The sequence below is a fragment of the Natator depressus genome, chromosome 8, assembly GCF_965152275.1.
Source record: "Natator depressus isolate rNatDep1 chromosome 8, rNatDep2.hap1, whole genome shotgun sequence".
NCBI classification, from domain to species: domain Eukaryota; kingdom Metazoa; phylum Chordata; order Testudines; family Cheloniidae; genus Natator; species Natator depressus.
Window position 1 is genome coordinate 56,327,732 of NC_134241.1, and position 18,984 is coordinate 56,346,715.

The window sequence follows — 18,984 nt, forward strand, 5'->3', positions numbered from 1 at the left end:
CATTGTTTCAAGTTCTCTGTGTGTATATAAATCTCCCCACTGTATTTTTCACTGAATGCATCCGATGAAGTGAGCTGTAGCTCACGAAAGCTTATGCTCAAATAAATTTGTTAGTTTCTAAGGTGCCACAAGTCCTCCTTTTCTTTTTGCGGATACAGACTAACACGGCTGCTACTCTGAAACCTGTCATTTTCCTCCCTGTAACTTTCTCCAGTTACATTGATGTTTAGGTGTTGATTGAAAGAATAATAGGTAAAATATATACAGCCTCGAGTGTGGATTTTTTTACAGTGTCCCTTTGAAAGAAGGAAATGTACTTTATTAAAGTTGTTTAAACAAAACAATCCCTTTCCTCCCTAGCCCAATTATCTGATTAAATTTCCTATTTGGTACCAAGGAAATAAAAATGTTGTTATACAATAGAATGCTTTGATGTATGTTTTGTGCATGGTTACATCTTGTCTTCAGATTAAATTATGTGACTCAGCATCCCCATGAGTGAAAGGTATTAGGCACCTTTAAAAACAGTATGAAACTTTTTGAATTTCTCATAAGGCACAGAAGATTCTTACTCAAAACCAGTTCACTTTACAGAACAGTTTGAGTGAAACTTGAGTGCGCTGTTCTGATTCCCAGGATAATGGTAGTAAAGTGAAACATAATCAAACTCATTTTTTTTTAAAAGGGAATAGTGAATAATTGTCGCTTACTTGCCTCATATGTAAGAGAGAGGAAGTAAGTTAACTAAAGAGTTTTTATTGAGGACAGGAAGACATTAAAACAAGAGACAGAAAGGATAAGCTAAGAGTTGTAAGAAAGGGATAGGAGTGTGTGTGTTTGGAGAATGAGGTGCCAAGAGATGGCTGTGAGTGTACTCATGACAATTTTACACTTGTATGTACACAGTGTTAGCCGCACAAAATTCTCTGTTACTCACACACTCAAGGGCACCCACCTTTACCCAGTTCCTAGGGCACAAGGCGTAACCCTCTTAATTTAGGCACCCTCACCCTTACCCAGTTCCTAGGGCTCCAGGTGAAAAGCACCTAACGTTACCCCTCCATGGGCTCCGGGCTCTACTCCTCTGTGGGCTCCAGGCTCTACTCCTCCATTGGCTCTGGGCAAACATCCTTTCCCTGTTGACTCAGAGCAAACACCCTTTCCCTGGGCTTAATCAGGGCTTAATCTTTTGTGGGTTTATGGGGTCTTTTACCAGTGAAAGAGCCTTACACAGTAATATACTTCACAACCTCTATTTATTAGCAATCACCAAAACCAGAATTCACACGCTACACATACAGTGCTCACCACTCCCAATAAGACAGATGAACTTATCTTGATGGCCAATCAGGATCAGGTCCATCTGGGGGACTCCAGTTTCTGCACGGTGTCATTGGCAGAGTGTTGAGGTCTGGCAGCTTTGATCTTTGGGGCTGTGTCCTGGAGTTGGTTCCCAAATAAATTCCTTTTGGACTCCAGTTTATATAGTGAAATTTGAGCCCTGTTTAGCTGTACCTTAACCAATCATTATACTAAAATTTTTCTAACCAATCCTAACATAGTGTAACAAAATTCTCTAACCAATCCTACCCCACCACATTAATTAATTTATACCTAGCAAAATTAATTATGTAACAGACAGAAACAAGTAAATAACCAGAGACCATACAGCTAAACAATGGGAACTGGGGACCATAATGACAAAACAATAAAGAAATGAGGATTTCATAACCACAACTATTGATAAATGATTTCTTGACAGGTAGAATGCTATCAAACTAAGTTTTCTTTAGCCACCTTAAGATCTGTATCTTTATCTGGTGATAGTGGGTGCCATTAGGACGGGGTCTCCTTCTTAACAACCTGATATTACATTGTTTAAATGTAATTTAGATAGAATGTGAGGATATGACTTCCTGCTTTTAGTTTGATTGTTGTCTCTTCAAATATGGCTGCTATTGCTTAGCCAAAGAACAAGGCCTCAGACCTTACAACAGAGTGGACTGAGCCATCAGAAGGAGAATATTCCTAGCAGAAATTCCTGTGATTCATATAATCCATCCAGGTGGCCTGTATAATTGAGTGATTTCCTCCTTGCTTTTCCTCTGGAGAGGTTTAGTTAGTTTTGCAGGAGAAAGAGGAATTGAGGTAAAATTGTCAAAAACCCCTAAGTAATTTAGGAGACTAAGTCCCATCTTCCAAAATGTCACTTTTGAACATGGGAATTAGGCTCCTAAATTACTTAATGGCTTTTGATAACTTTATCCTCAGTGTCTAAGGCCCAGGTATTTAGACGTTCCTTTGCTTGCTATTGCAAGGCCTAAATGACTTATATAGTTAAGTTCCATTTTCAGAAATGACTTAAGCACGTTGGAGACTCAGTCCCATTGACTTTCAATGTCCATCCTTCCTCTCTGCTCCTGGGTATTTGATTCTCTAGAGTAATGGCCTCCAAAAAGACAAATGTCTCTAGCGGTGGAGATCTGTGGGTGGGTTTATGTATTGTGGGCTGCTGCTTTTAATTATAACCCTATCTATAAAAGAGCATCCATAAAGAAATACCACATTATAAAACAGATGTTGTTCAGCAGACCTGAGTCCTGTGGAAGTAGAATATACTAATTAACTGGGTTGTAAAGTATCGTCAAGAAGCAAACAAAAACTGAGAGGCAGCAATGAAAGAAGATTTCCCTGCCCTTCCCCAACTATCTTGTAAAACTGCTCGATAAGCTGTAAATGTCAAAATGACAAGGGGAAGTTACGTTTTTCTTTTTCTTTTAAGCCTTGGCGCCTGGGAGGCAAAAAGCACTGGGCATGCTAAAACTTCTAGGGTATGTCTTCACTGCAGAGTTAGCGTAAGCTTTTATGTGGGTGTTCCCCAACCCTCTTTGCTCCCCCTCCCACACCCTGTTATCTGAGTTTGGCGTTACTTTCAATCTGGGCTCGCTGGCACAGTCTGAGGTATGGGTTAGAACTTGGGTTCTGCTTTCACCTGGGCTGGTAACCTCACTTTGCAGTGAGGGCATTGGTTAAATCTTTCAAGTGCTGGTGGTCCTTCAATGCCCTCCCACGATTCCCTGTGTGCCCAGAAGGACAGACAAGTTTTTCCACAATCCACTGTCAAGAAATCATAGGGCAGCTCAGCTTATGGCAGCACAGAGAACTATGGGTTATACCTCAGAAGTCCTAGTGAGACCCATGGAGGAGTGCAGCACTGGAGAGAACACAGTAATTTGGGGATGGCTTTGTGATGTGGCTTCTCACACCCAGGCTAGGCTAACTTGGCTGATGAAACCTGGGTGCTGATCCCCTGGACTAACTCTGTCGTGAAGACCTATTCCTGGAGTTACTCTGAATGCACTCTCATTTTGTTTTGTCATTGTGGTCTGGCTTCATACTGCTGACTGCTAGGAGGAGCATGTGTTGCCCACTGAGGCTACTGAGTTTTTGTCTGTTCTCCCTGACTCACAGTTACCGAGTTGTTCGCTAGTCAGATTTGCCATCTGAGAGTCACTGTCTTGAGAAACCAATGCAGAGAATTAATGATAGCGCTTACAGGGACTGTCATTTATCATAAGTTTGTATAGTACCTAGCACAATGGGGCCCAGCCTTATTGTGGTCTTTAAACACTACTTCCATATACATGTAAAATAATTAATGCAGTATAAAGTGTTTCATCAGTAGCTCTCAATGCACCTCACAAAGGTGGCTATGTATCATTATTCCTGTTTTACAGATGGAAAGCTAAGTCACAGGCATATGTAAGTGATTTATATGAGGTCACACCGGAGTCTGTGACAGAGCCAGGAACAGAACTTAGGTCTCTCAACTCCCAGACTTGTGCTTTGTTGCCCATATGTGTATCGGCTATAAATTATTTAGGTCGGGGCCATGCATTCTATGTTCTCTACATTGTCATACACAGTGATGATGCTCCTAAAATATGAAACAGGCTTTCAGCGCCACAGTATAACAGGGATGGGCAAATTGGAGGGCTAGATGGATGAAATAAGAACAGACCTGAACCAGATTTTGAGGTTCAGCAAAATTCAGTTAAGCCTGTCACTTTTTTCCTCCTATTTTCATGTCTCTAGACTTCCTGATTCCATTCAGACACTGTGGCATTGGGAGTGCTGACATACCCTGAGAGAGGTTTCTCTTGAAATGCTCAGGGTCTGATAGAAAACAGGAAGTCCCTGAGACTGCATGAGATTCTAACTTCTGGGAGCATAACTGATTTGGTGAACTTTTGTGTTCACTCTTCACTGTTACTCTACTAGGGTCTCTTTACACTCTGAATTTTGATACATGCTGGACATATACACTCTGTATGCATAACTATACGCATACAGTATATGCACAATATACATATATATTCAGCAACATTATTTAGGTATAATTGTATCATTTTTATTGAAAGGGAGTTACAAGCACAAACTGAAATAAAATATCTTGCAAAATAGCTTTTCTCTTCTTGGTAAGCTGTCACTGACTAATTAAAAGCCTCATAGCAGGTACCAAGCTTGGAGAGGAGGAGTGTTATACACTGAAACTAAAATTTAAAAAAAAGCATGTGAGGGAAAACATGGTATGTAGGAGTGGCTGAGGGAACATCAGGCTACGTGTAATGCATTGTCTGAACTTTCAGTAAAGCTACAAGACATTAAAGGGTGCATTTCTCTTACATTTTGAATAGGGGATTTTCCTTTTTTTTGCTCCTTGGACAAATGAAAGCTATTTTGACAATTTATTTCTGTTTTTGGAGTTTTATTTCCTGTTTAACCACATGCCATTTGATTTCCAGGTGGAACACCAGTATTCACACAAATTAACTGTGACAGTATTGAAAGCCACAAATGTTACAAAAGGGGCTTTCGGTGATATGCGTGAGTATTACTGTTATTGATTCACCAATCTTCATTTCTCACCTATTCAGTTGTTTCTTCTCACAATGTGGGAGCATTCTAAGCTTGTCATGTATTAGCAGTACATGACATCGGTACTTTCTCTCTAGTTTTGCTAATGCCAAGGAATTGCTGTTTAAACATATTTACTTTGTCATTGTTCACTCATATTAGTTCACATGGCACTTTTGCCTCTTCTCCCACATTTGACCCCAAAAAAGATGAATGAGTGAGTTGTATGCTGCTAGCAGCACCTAGAATAAGTCAGTGGCTGAGTTGGAAGTGAGTTCTCAGTGTAAGGAAACCGGGGGTTGTCATGTCTTCAAAAGGTTGCGGTTTGGTGAGACTAAAAAAAAAAAAAGAGAGAGAGAGAGAGAGAAACCCAAAGCCCTGCTGATTCAGCACAGAGCCATAAAGCAACTTGCACTATGAAGAATTATATATGGCAACAACATTACTGCTACTTACTCTGTGCCTGTGTTTCTACAGACACAGTTGCAGAACAGGAAGCCGCTAGGAAGGATGACCCATGAAAAACATCAGCAGTTTTAAGAAAGTATCTGCTTATTCCAAAAAAGGGTGTCAGCTTCTCATGTTTTTGTTTCTTCGGATATGACTGTGCTATTATCAGGTCATGTCTCCCTTACTTGCTGTCCCCTGAAGTTCATCACAGAGGTCACTGCTTGGGCTGATACTGCAGCCTTCAGTCCACCTGAATGACTGTGGCCCCTGGATTGCTCCTCTGCAGGGTTTTTTTGTTAAAGCAGTTGTCCCTTCCCCTGCACACTCCACTAAATCCCCCTCATGTTACATTGGAGCTAGTGCAAGGATTCTCTGCAGCCTGTCTCCTTGTGCAGTGGAACCTTGGCAGTTCCTCTGCATTTGGAGTCCTCCTGACAGTGTTTTACGCATGTTGTTACAAGTGACACTTAAGATCACAATAACTGAAAGGAATTAGAGAATAAATATCTGCCACCACTTCTCATTTACTTTTACTTTTTTCTCCAAACCCTTCCCCCACAAGTCAGCATTTTGTTTCACTGTTTTCCCTGTATATTATGCAGTCAGTCTCTCCAGTATGTGTGGGTCTTTCACACTGTAACAAGGGACATTTGCAAAACATAGGAAAAAGTGATTGATGAACCACTCAGGTTTACCACAACTTATTAATATTTTTTATTTGTTCTGTGGTAGCTCCTAGCAGCACCACATGAGGATTTGGGCCCCTGATGCTAGGCCCCGAACACATCTTACTTTTTGAAAATGACTACATTTCAGCTTGATTGGGCCTCTTAAATTGGCTGATCTTGTCTGGCCTTGCATTCCACTCAACAGTATTTCTCTGTTTGGATGTTTGTCTCTAATGCAAAACTTTTGAATGCTCCATCTGATCAATCCCCAATTTTCAGGGAATGTGCTAGGCATCAGTGAGCAGAATTAGATTGATGTTGGTGAAAAAAGGGGGAAACACCTGGGACACCTGACGTCTGGTTAGCAGACCACGCATCTTCAGCCACCTCTGGAATTGTCTGTAGATGAAAGGACAGGATCATAGAAGCCATTAAGAGATTCCAGTATAAGACCACCTTCCATCTCCCCTGTGGCAATTCTGCCAATACTGTTTAAAACTGCTGACATCCTGAAATAGAAAAAAAAGAGCAAAGAAATAAGAGAACAAGAATGGTAGTGTGGGGATGGGGAATGATGAGGGTGCGCCCTGAGTCCCTGGTATGGAGGGGAGAATGGGGGACCCAGACAAAGGGAGGAGTAGAAGGCTTCACAAAGTCCTGGACTTGGAGAGGTGAATGGGTGACCCCTGGCATGGGAAGGAAGAGGGAATGGGAGGGCATATAGATTCCCTGGTATGTGTGGAATGGGGGGCACACAAAGACAGAAATAAAGGTAAAGGTGGTGGAGTAGCATTGTATATCAATGATGAGGTAGAATGTAAAGAAATAAGCGATGGAATCGATAAGACAGAGTCCGTCTGGGCAAAAATCACATTGGGGAAGAAAACTACTAGAGCCTCCCCTATGATAGTGCTTGGGGTGTGCTATAGGCCGCTGGGATCTAATTTGGATATGGATAGAGCCCTCTTTAATGTTTTTAATGAAGTAAATACTAATGGAAACTGTGTGATCATGGGAGACTTTAACTTCCCAGATATAGACTGGAGCATGAGTGCTAGTAATAATTATAGGGCTCAGATTTTCCTAGATGCAATAGCTGATGGATTCCTTCATCAAGTAGTTGCTGAACCGACTAGGGGGGATGCCATTTTAGATTTGGTTTTGGTGAGTAGTGAGGACCTCATAGAAGAAGTGGTTGTAGGGGACAATCTTGGTTCTTGTGATCATGAGCTAATTCAGTTCAAACTGAACGGAAGGACAAACAAAAATAAATCTGTGACTAGGGTTTTTGATTTCAAAAGGGCTGACTTTCAAAAATTAAGGAAATTAGTTAGGGAAGTGGATTGGACTGAAGAACTTATGGATCTAAAGGCAGAGGAGGCCTGGGATTACTTTAAGTCAAAGCTGCAGAAGCTATCGGAAGCCTGCATCCCAAGAAAGGGGAAAAAATTCATAGGCAGGAGTTGTAGACCAAGCTGGATGAGCAAGCATCTCAGAGGGGTGATTAAGAAAAAGCAGAAAGCATACAGGGAATGGAAGATTGGAGGGATCAGCAAGGAAAGCTACCTTATTGAGGTCAGAACACATAGGGATAAAGTGAGACAGGCTAAAAGTCAAGTAGAGTTGGACCTTGCAAAGGGAATTAAAACCAATAGTAAAAGGTTCTATAGCCATATAAATAAGAAGAAAACAAAGAAAGAAGAAATGGGACCACTAAACACTGAGGATGGAGTGGAGGTTAAGGATAATCTAGGCATGGCCCAATATCTAAACAAGTACTTTGCCTCAGTCTTTAATAAGGCTAATGAGGATCTTGGGGATAATGGTAGCATGACAAATGGGAATGAGGATATGGAGGTAGCTATTACCATATCTGAGATAGAAGCGAAAGTTGAACAGTTTAATGGGACTACATCGGGGGGCCCAGATAACCTTCATCCAAGAATATTAAAGGAATTGGCACATGAAATTGCAAGCCCATTAGCAAGAATTTTGAATGAATCTGTAAACTCAGGGGTTGTACCATATGATTGGAGAATTGCTAACATAGTTCCTATTTTTAAGAAAGGAAAAAAAAGTGATCCGGGTAACTACAGGCCTGTTAGTTTAACATCTGTAGTATGCAAGGTCTTGGAAAAAAATTTGAAGGAAAAAGTAGTTAAGAACATTGAGGTCAATGGTAAATGGGAAAAAATACAAAATAGTTTTACAAAGGTAGATCGTGCCAAACCAACCTGATCTCCTTCTTTGAGAAAGTAACAGATTTTTTAGACAAAGGAAACTCAGTGGATCTAATTTACCTCGATTTCAGTAAGGCGTTTGATACTGTGCCACGTGGGGAATTATTAGTTAAATTGGAAAAGATGGGGATCAATATGAAAATTGAAAGGTGGATAAGGAATTGATTAACAGGGAGACTACAGCGGGTCATACTGAAAGGTGAACTGTCAGGCTGGAGGGAGGTTACCAGTGGAGTTCCTCAAGGATCGGTTTTGGGACCAATCTTATTTAATCTTTTTATTACTGACCTCGGCACAAAAAGTGGGAGTGTGCTAATAAAGTTTGCGGATGATACAAAGCTGGGAGGTATTACCAATTTAGAGAGAGACCAGGATATCATACAGGAAGATCTGGATGACCTTGTAAACTGGAGTAATAGTAATAGGATGAAATTTAATAGTGAGAAGTATAAGTTCATGCATTTAGGGATTAATAACAAGAATTTTAGTTATAAGCCGGGGATGCATCAATTAGAAGTAACGGAGGAGGAGAAGGACCTTGGAGTATTGGTTGATCACAGGATGACTATGAGCCGCCAATGTGATGTGGCCATGAAAAAAGCTAATGCGGTCTTGGGATGCATTAGACGAGGTATTTCCAGTAGAGATAAGGAGGTTTTAGTACCGTTATACAAGGCACTGGTGAGACCTCATCTGGAATACTGTGTGCAGTTCTGGTCTCCCATGTTTAAGAAGGATGAATTCAAACTGGAACAGGTACAGAGAAGGGCTACTAGGATGATCCGAGGAATGGAAAACCTGTCTTATGAAAGGAGGCTCAAGGAGCTTGGCTTGTTTAGCCTAACCAAAAGAAGGTTGAGGGGAGATATGATTGCTCTCTATAAATATATCAGAGGGATAAATACCGGAGAGGGAGAGGAATTATTTAAGCTCAGTATCAACGTGGACACAAGAAAAAAGGGATATAAACTGGGCATCGGGAAGTTTAGACTTGAAATTAGACGACGGTTTCTAACCATCAGAGGAGTGAAGTTCTGGAATAGCCTTCCAAGGGAAGCAGTGGGGGCAAAAGACCTATCTGGCTTTAAGATTAAACTCGATAAGTTTATGGAGGAGATGGTATGATGGGATAATATGATTTTGGCAATTAATTGATCTTTAAATATTCATGGTAAATAGGCCCAATGGCCTGTGATGGGATGTTAGATGGGGTGGGATCTGAGTTACTACAGAGAATTCTTTCCTGGGTATCTGGCTGGTGAATCGTGCCCATATGCTCAGGGTTCAGCTGATCGCCATATTTGGGGTCGGGAAGGAATTTTCCTCCAGGGCAAATTGGAAGAGGCCCTGGAGGTTTTTCACCTTCCTCTGTAGCATGGGGCATGGGTCACTTGCTGGAGGATTCTCTGCTCCTTGAAGTCTTTAAACCATGATTTGAGGACTTCAGTAGTTCAGACATAGGTGAGAGGTTTATTGCAGGAGTGGGTGGGTGAGATTCTGTGGCCTGCACTGTGCAGGAGGTCAGACTAGATGATCATAATGGTCCCTTCTGACCTTAATATCTATAAATCTATGAAAGTCTCTGGCAGGTGGGAGAGTGGGGGATCTTAGTATGAGGGGAAGAGGAGATAAGGGGGGATGGGAGGGGAATGTGGGAAATGGGGGTGCACACAGTCCCTGGAATGGGGGGAGAATGTGGGACCCTGTGGTGGGGTGGGAGAGGGGCAATAGGGGGTGTGACAGGATCCCCCCTGGGTGCAGCCTGGGACTGTGGGACCGCTGTGCCCCCTGAACTCTCTCCAGCCTGGGCTGTCTCTCACAATGCTTTGCAAACGACCAGCAGCAAACCCCTTCAGGCGCTCTTATCACTCAGCACAACAGCACAACCCCACACCCAGCTAGATAGCATGAATGCTCCCACAGCCACTCATGAATCACACAGAGAAAGGCACCAGAGTCAAATCCCCCCAGCTCCCACCACGGTACCTCAGGAATATACCGTCTTGCACTGCCCAAGACGAGCAATGCAGATTGATTAATCGGTTCATTAAGTGGACATACGCCAGCATTTGTCAAACCTGAGCAGATTGCCACACACGTCATACAAACTCACTGGTAAAGATAAACAGTAAAACAAATTTATTGACTATAAAAGGTAGATTTTTAAGTCAGTGATGGGCAACCTTTGGCCACCACTGTTTTAAGTGATATTAAGCGATAGGCAAAAGGTCAGAGTTAGTTACCAAAAGAAATAAAATATCAGCAAGTAATCTAAACTCTCAACACTGTTAGACTGGGCAACAACTAGATTAAGCAGTTTTTCTCACCCCACGAGATATTGCAGTCCTTAGTATACAGATTTCACCTCTGCTGGAGTCTTGTCTTCTTCTCGGTGTCTTAGTTGCTTGCAGCGTAGGTGGGGGCATGAGAAAGGGTCAAGCATATGGCCACTGTCTGTTTTATACCCTCAGTCCATGTGCTTGGAAAACACAAGTCCAGGCATATCTGGGGCAATGCTGAGTCTCCCAGCAAGGTTGAACAATTCTCCTGGTGTGGCCTCATGTAGGTGAGTCATTGCATGGTAGCTACCTTGCTGGACAATGGTTGTTGATGGGTTGATTGATATCCCGCCCCGGTGTTGGTTACTTTCCTTGCTGTTGCCTCTGGGGAGCTAATATCTGGCTGATTCCCCAACTTACAGTATGTTTTAGTGACCACCATACAACACTATTCTCATAACTTCATATGCATTAATGATATACATATCTGGATAGAGAAATTATTTTCAGCATATCATAGCCTTTCCCTGATAACTTACAGGGCATGCTTTATATGTAAGATCAGGATTATATAAAAATGAGGAATATGAGGTTCCAGGACACTCCCCCAAGCTACAGAATGTCACAGGGGGCATTAAAGGGGGTTGCACACAGGGAGTTTATGGCGGGGGTGGGGGAAATGGAGGGATGCAAAGAGCTTCTGGTGTCTGCTGTGAGTTCAGCCTACAGAAACAATTAAGTGTGCAGTATACTTTCCTATTCTTCCTCCACAGTAATGTGCCCTGGGGTATAGGAAAGTTCATACACACTGACGTGTTTTTTAAAAGGACGATTAGGAAGGCTTTGAGCAAATGTTCAGATGTGTCTCTTCCACACTGTTGTTTGAGAAACTCTTTGAAATAAGACAGAAGTGTGTGTGTATGAGTGAGAGAGAGGCAGAGAGAGGGGAGGGGGAAAGGACTGAGAATTATTTCTAGACTTTGCTACTTTATAGCAGCCACAAGAATCAGTGTGTACTACCACGTACCATGATCCATGCTTTTGTAACCTTGATCCATGTCAGTCTCTTATTAGTAATCTGGTGTGTCACACCTGTTCTACATCTCTTGTATGTGAAGCTTAGTTTAAATGTTTCATGACATGTAGCAATCTGGAAGCTATTGTGCCCTACTTGTTAACCAGGGACACCCACCCGTTAACTAGCTGAGGGTTATATTGGCAATTATGCCAGAAGCACAAGAGCTGCACTGTTAATAGCTTGTATAACATGAACAGGATTTAGATGCCTGCCATTTAAATAATGGTGGAACATTACATGTATTTTCCTTGCATGGTGTCTCTGTATAAAAGAAGAAGGTGAATAGGGGATCTCACTGCAGAGCTGTGTGAGAGGCATCTGATCATTCTTGCAATAAAGCATGGGATAACCGTTCTGAAAACCTAGGTTAATGGGTGTAAGAGCCCTTGAAGATGTTTCTGAATTTTCTTCAGCATTATTATTATTGATGGCAATATTAAGCCTGCAGTCAGATTTATTGTTGAAGCAATGTTTCAAGTAGAAAGCTTTTTTTGTTTTTGTTGCTTGTCATAGACTAAAGTAGAGTATTTCCTGTCAGTTTTTGTGTTAGATTTGTGTAAGCATAGTGGACAGTTGGAGTTAGTTTAACTATTTTATAGAGCTTCATTTTTTCCCCACAAGGAGTTTTCTGTCTACTTTGATGAACAGATGGACCAGGATAAGGGCTGGTCTGCCTGGCATCATGCAGGAGTATCAGTGCAGAAGATTATAAATGCACCATTTTCTCTGCTTGAACTTTGGCTCCATTTTTACTATGATCTCAGATGTATTTATGGAGCTTTGCTTGAGTTTTTGAGATTTGGATCCTTGCCTCTCATGACTGGTAAAGATCTATGGGGCGGTCTCATTCCTGTTATTCGCACAGGAAGTGTTAACACTTCTTTTTAAGGAATGATGGAAGCCACACTTAAATACACCTCAGCTCAAGAAACTAACACTTGGTGTGAACTTCAACAGTTGGGGTAGGTTGTTGAGAGGACGCTGTTTGAGCAACACCAGGCACATCCTGACCTCATGAACATCCTTCATCTTTGCTAGCCTGGTTCAGGCATGGGTGTAGTGAGGAGACAATATTAATGCCATGCCACAATCTCCTTGTGATGATGGAGGAAGGCAAAATGTCTCTGCTGGTTTTGTTTGATCTTTTGGCATCTATTGATGCCATTGCATTGAGGCTGTGTTGAATCACCTACAGGATGACCCATCATGGTATGTTCCTTCCTCTTGGAGAGGTCCCAAAGGGTGGTAATGAGTATTTACTCTACTTCCCAAGGACTGTTGCATGCAGAGCTTCATCTTGTCCTCCCAGCTGCCCCAAATGTATGGGTGGCTGACATGTTTAGGTCACTAGTGTCACCCATGTGTGCATAACACTTAGATCTCATTTTACAGTCGTCTCTGTGCTTTCCAAGGAACTGACTGAAGTAGGGAATAGTTCTGAAAGCTCTAGCTAGATCTCAGTCCATATAAGACGGGGAAGATGCTCATAGTATTTGACAGGGGCTGTGATATGTCTGACCTTTGCCAGGTCAATTGTCAGTCTTGGGGTCATAAACAGAACTACCCCTGGATTGTCAGGTGAGAACTGTGGCACCTGGTGCCTTTTTCCATCTACAGTTGGCTTGGAGGTAGTGACCTATTCTCCCAATGGATATTTTTCCACAGTGATCCAACTCTTTTGTGATCTCCAAACTAGATTAATGAAATGTGCTGGGCTTGGGGCTATGCTTAATACTACTTCACCTAGTGCAGAATATAGCAGCTCATTTCTTGAAAGGCATTGGCTCTTATATGCACATAATAAGAGTGCTCTCTGTCCTGCACCTAGTTGTTCCCTTCTGTTCACACAGAATGGTTCTCAACAGAGAGATTGTCCCTCTGTCCTAGGTCTTGTTATAAGAATTAGTATCTCCTGAGCCACATTTGCTTTCAGTTTTGGGTTTACAGAGCCAGGATGGACTGTTTAGCAGTTATTTGTGTACTAACTAGTGCATCCTACAGCTCTGAATTGGTGTTTTCTGTAGGCATCTTTACTGAACAAACATTTAGCAGTGGTCCCCATGTACTGAACTGTCTGATTGGTGGCATACACTGAATTTGTAGAATCCTAGAAGTGTAGGGCTGGAAGGGACCATGAGAAGTCAAAAGTCCAGTCCCCTGCACTGAGGCAGGACCAAGTGAAACGAGAGCATCCCTGACAGGTGTTTGTCCAAACTGTTCTTAAAAATCTCTAATGACTGGGATTCCACAACCTCCATTGGAAGTCTATACCAGTTCTTAGCTATCCTTATAGTTAGAAAGCTTTTCCTACTATCTAACCTAAATGTTCCTTGCTACAGATTAAGTCCATTACTACTTGTCCTACCTTCAGTGGACATGGAGAACAAGTGATCACTGTCCTCTTTATAACAGCCCTTGAAATATTTGAAGACTGCTATCAGGTCTCCTCTCAGTCTTCTTTTCTCAAGAATGCTCCATTTTTTTAACCTGTGTTCATAGGTCAGGTTTTCTAACCTTTTAAAATTTGTGGTGCTCTTCTCTGGACTCTTTCCAATTTGTCCACTTCTCTGCTAAAGTGTGGCACTCAGAACTGGACACACTACAACAGCTGAGGCCTCACGAGTGCCAAGTAGAATGGGCCAATTGCCTCCCGTGTCTTACATATGACACACCTGTTAATAGACTCCAGAATGATATTAGCCTTTTTCACAATTGCATCACATAATTGACCTGTAGCAACACCCAAGCTCTTAGGCTATACCTGTAGTGTGGCAAGGAGAAAAAAATTCAGAAAATAAGCAGGAAAAATGTGCAAGAGGTGTGGAAGAAGAAACCTGGCTACCTCTACTCATTTTCCATGTGTCAGTTGCTGGGGTGTCCCCTGTGTTCACAATGCCATTCTGCATGAAGAGGTGTGTTGCCATCAGTGGACGTCAGGATGCAACCAATCTACACAGCCAAACTGTGAGTGCCCTCAGAGTCAAATTGCTGGAGAGGCTGAAAGACATGTGGAGGGGCAGCTTTCATGCACGAAATATCTCAGCATCTGCAGTGCTTGGTTAGGATTTTAAAATTTTCAGCTCCTAAGCTTTCTGTAGGTCATATGGTTTGCAACCTCTTCTGGCCTTCCTACAAAAGGGGAGCCTGCAGTGTTTGTCTCCGTTCCTTCAGGATATGGTTCTTTTCCAGTAAGATTTTCCCTTTCCAGATTTTGACATGGCAGAAGTGGAAGGTAGAAATGATGTTTCTTACATTCACCTGACATTCAAAATTATGTATTGAGGTAGCAAAGTAAATTAGCTAGATGACTTCTCTTTTAATAATCTGTAATCTTGCTTAAGATAAGAGTGAATTTATTTGCAACTTTTATTTGCAATCAGATTTTCATCTTACGATGATGACTTTTACCAGAAGGACCACAAACTACTTTGCCTTTCTAAGGAAATGTGGGGTTTAAAAAAAAAAAAGTAATAATCAGCAAGTGGTTTAGAAAGAGAACATGCTCTTTCTGTATGGACCTGAAGAAGAACTTGAATTTTGAAGAGGTATTTGGGTCTGGATGTAATGGAAATCTCATGGAAATGGTCCAATAGTTTGCCTCTAGGCAGCACTATAATATAATTAATTAATAATATTATTGAGAACAACTCATGAGATTTCAGTTCCGTCAACTCCAAACCTATCCATGATTTGGATACAAATCCGAACTCCAAAATCCCTGATCAGGATCCAATTCTGATTACCACTTTCTTGGCCCATCACTTGTTGCAAGAGTAGCTGGAAAGCTAATCTTGTTGCATTGAAAAGGGCAAAAGGGTATGAAAATGATCCAGAAAAAAATTGCCATTTCCCTTGACAAACGTCTTTTGATGGCAAAATTTCTGTTTTCTGACTTTACATTTAGACAAAGAAAAAAATTGGAGGCAAGAGTGATTATTTAACATAAATGTTGGTGAAAACTTGATTTTTTCACCCCAGTTGAAGCCTCTTGTGTATCTCTCTATCAGTGGTTTGCAGCATGTCATATCTGGCAGAAGGGAGACCAATTCAGGTCAGAGAGCAGCTTCTGAAAATAAATAGAATGTGTGCTACATTATCCCCCGGACTGCTGGTTTCATTCTGATGGGAAAAAACTCAGTTAACCCACAGCAACATCTCTACAGGGTGAAATAATTGTACGAAGTGTGTTAGTAAAAAAGCAACACTTTGGCAAAAGTGTCCTGAAGATAGAGGGCTGACTACTCTAATTGACTTCAGCTAGTGTGGTGTGTATGAGAGTATTGAGAGCTGAAACTTGAGAGCTAGGGAGTCTGTTTACTTTGGGCCAGACTGTGCATCACTTATTCAGACTACTGAGTGTTTACTCATATGAGTAGTCCCATTGACCTTTATGGAACTATTTGTGTGAGAAATCCTTCACCAATCTGAGTAAAGATGGTACAATGCCTGCACTAACCATGCTAACAGATGGGTTAATACAGAATGAATTCAAGAGTGACACTTTATTTCTGGGTCAGGATTCTGGGTTGATTAAAGGGTTTTTTTTTGTCTATGAAACTTGGCAACTTTAACATTTTGAAATAAAAACAAAATCAAATATTACAGTGATATATGTGAAATAGCTTGTAATAAGTCTTTGGTCTCTGTTTCTCCAAGAAATAACAGATCTAGGCTTTTGATTGCTATTGCATAATTTACATCAGTATTTTCTTCTTCGAGTAGTGTCCCTAGGGGTGCTCCACTGTAGGTATATTTGCATCCCTGTGCTTCTGATTGGAGATCTTTGGTAGCAATGTCTGTTCGTCCTGCACGTGTGTTCTCCCCTCTTCATGCTCTGCCTCAAGGCTAATTAGCACTGCAGGGGCAGACTACCCTCAATTCCTTCTCTATTGCCCCAGGCTAGAGAGGGAGCCATTAGCAGTCCATTCACGGATACTTTACGCTCTAGAAATTCATTCTTACCTTGTTTTATTGTTTTCTTAGTCTCAGAGTTTCCTTTAGTTTTTTTGTTCCCTGTTAAAAAACAAACAATGCTTTTTGCTTTACCCTTCCCCCTCCCCCCCATACTAGGAAATGCCCCCAGTAAGGAGTATTCCCAGGTCGCCTGGGTTTAAGATGTGTCTCTTCTGCATGGAGTCCATTCCGGTAATGGATGGACATTCCTACTGTGTCTGTTGCCTCTGACAGGGCCACATTTCATAGATGTGTGCCTTCTGTCAGCAGCTAAAAACCAGATCCCCCCCAAAATGGGAACTGAATCTAAAACTGCTCCTTTTGGGGGGAGCTCTCCAGCCTGTATCTGACCTGTGCTCAGAGTCTCACAGGCAACACAAATCTTCTCCATAGCCTTCCAGTGAACCAAGGAAGAAATCCTCAGATGCCCCATGCAAGACCTCCAAAAAGAGATCTTTGAGCCTTCATAGTAAGCCCTGAACCAACCAGAGGTGGTTCAGGGCACATTTGATCTCTTTGGTACCACAGCACTGAAGGCATCTAAACATGATACCGCTGGTATGCCTAAGGACCCCCTGGGCACAGGTACCAAAGCAATGGCACCACCGGTCAGGGACAGGTGTGGAGATTGTGCCACCGCCAGGAAGACTGCATCGTATGGATGCTGTTGGTACCAATGATTGCGAGGCAACCATCATCCGAGCGCTCAACGTAGCCAAGGTTGCGAGCTCCCTCAATACTGCCAACTCAATAACAGCAACTGCTTATGGTACCAAATACTGTGACACAATAGGAATTTAGGTTCTCTAAGGACCTCACAGTATCTGAGGTATCAGAGTCTCATTTAATTGGTACCAGGGCCTCAGTCCTGGGCACATCTTGAACTCCATAGTGAACACCAGCACTGATCCATGCACCTCTCTATTGGCTCCACCATTTTCCAGTGGAGAGTCAGATAATGACCAGGAGGTCATCTCCCATCACTCACTATGCTTCCTCCCGCTACCAGACTGGGCCTTCCCAGTCGTACCCTCAGTCTGGACATCAACCCCTGTGGTATGACCAACCATGGGGTCAGTCACCCATGCCTTTTCCATCACGCCAGTGGCCCTACTGGGATACGTGCGGAGCATTATATACACTGAGAGATTGCGAAGCATTCCCCCTCAGACACCATCTCTAGAGCCTCAGAACCTCCTGAGGAGATCCTGGAGGAGTAGGAGGTTGGACTAGAGGCGGAGGTTATTCATGAACCTGGACCTGCAAATTAACATCCAAAAGTCGACCTTAACTCCAGTACAATGTTTGGAGTTCATAGGGGTTGATCTCGACTCACTGCAAGTGAGGGTGCTCCTTCCACAACACAGATTTCACAGCCTGTCCACACTTAGAGACAGTTCAAGCCAGCCCTCAAACATCGGCCAGATGTTCCTCCAGCTTCTGCGGCACACGGTGGCTGGTATGTTTGTAATATTTCATGGCAAACTACAGATGAGGTGTCTGCAGACAGGTTCAGCTTGGTTTATAGGCCAAACAAAGACAGGTTAGACAACCCTTTCTTGATGCCTTCCAGGGTCAAACTCGGTAAATGTTTGCATGGGGGTCCTGTTCACTCAGTCTTCCCTTGACATTACTTCTCCCTCATGGGTTGTGCTGCACACCTCAAGACTCGGGGCAAATGGTAGTCCTCAGAGGTAACTCTCCACATCAACGTTGTTGAACTCAGGGTGGTCAGAAATGCTTGTGTTCACTGCTCAGAGATACACACACGACAACATTGCGTGCTACATAAATCATCAGGGAGGCACCAGATCATCCTACTTCTGTGCAAAAGCGCTAAAGCTCTGGAACTGAGGCATTTGCCACAATGTTCTAATATCAGCAGCCTACCTATCATTAGTGCAGAACATAACAGCAGGCAGTTTTCACATGACCATGAGTGGGAAGTGAACCCAGCAGTACTTTGCAGCATATTTTGTCAGTGGGGGACACCGACAATAAACTTGTTTGCTACTTACCTGAACAGGAAATCCCCACATTATTGCTCCAGGGCCGACCTCGGACAGCACTCATTAGGGGACGGTCTCCTTCTTCCATGGGAAAAGGGCCTTCTTTACACCATTGCCCCGTTCCCTCTCTTCTTGAAGGTCCTGTTGAAAATAAAGAGAAAAAGCAAATGTCATACTGATTGCTCCCACTGAGCGAGACAGATGACTTGTCAACCAGTCCCTCTTCAACCCACTGCTTACCTCCTCTCACAGAAAGAAGGACACACTCTCCATCTCAAGCTGCAGATACTCCAGCTCAAGGCTTGGCTTCTTCGTAGTTCCAATGCATAGAGAGCTCCTGCTTCCAGGAGGTACAGGAAGTGTTACTACACAGTAGGAAATTGGTTACCC

The 18,984-nt window shown here is 42.6% G+C and overlaps 1 protein-coding gene across 2 annotated transcripts in view; it reads left to right on the top strand.

The window, feature by feature from the left end:
• PLA2G4A (phospholipase A2 group IVA) overlaps positions 1-18,984 on the top strand; it is a 200,405-nt gene that overhangs the window by 96,213 nt on the left and 85,208 nt on the right. For both annotated transcript variants that reach the window (XM_074961148.1, XM_074961147.1), the window contains exon 3: positions 4,806-4,887. In XM_074961148.1, the coding sequence (XP_074817249.1) occupies positions 4,806-4,887 (82 nt within the window). The remainder of the gene's footprint in view (positions 1-4,805; positions 4,888-18,984) is intronic.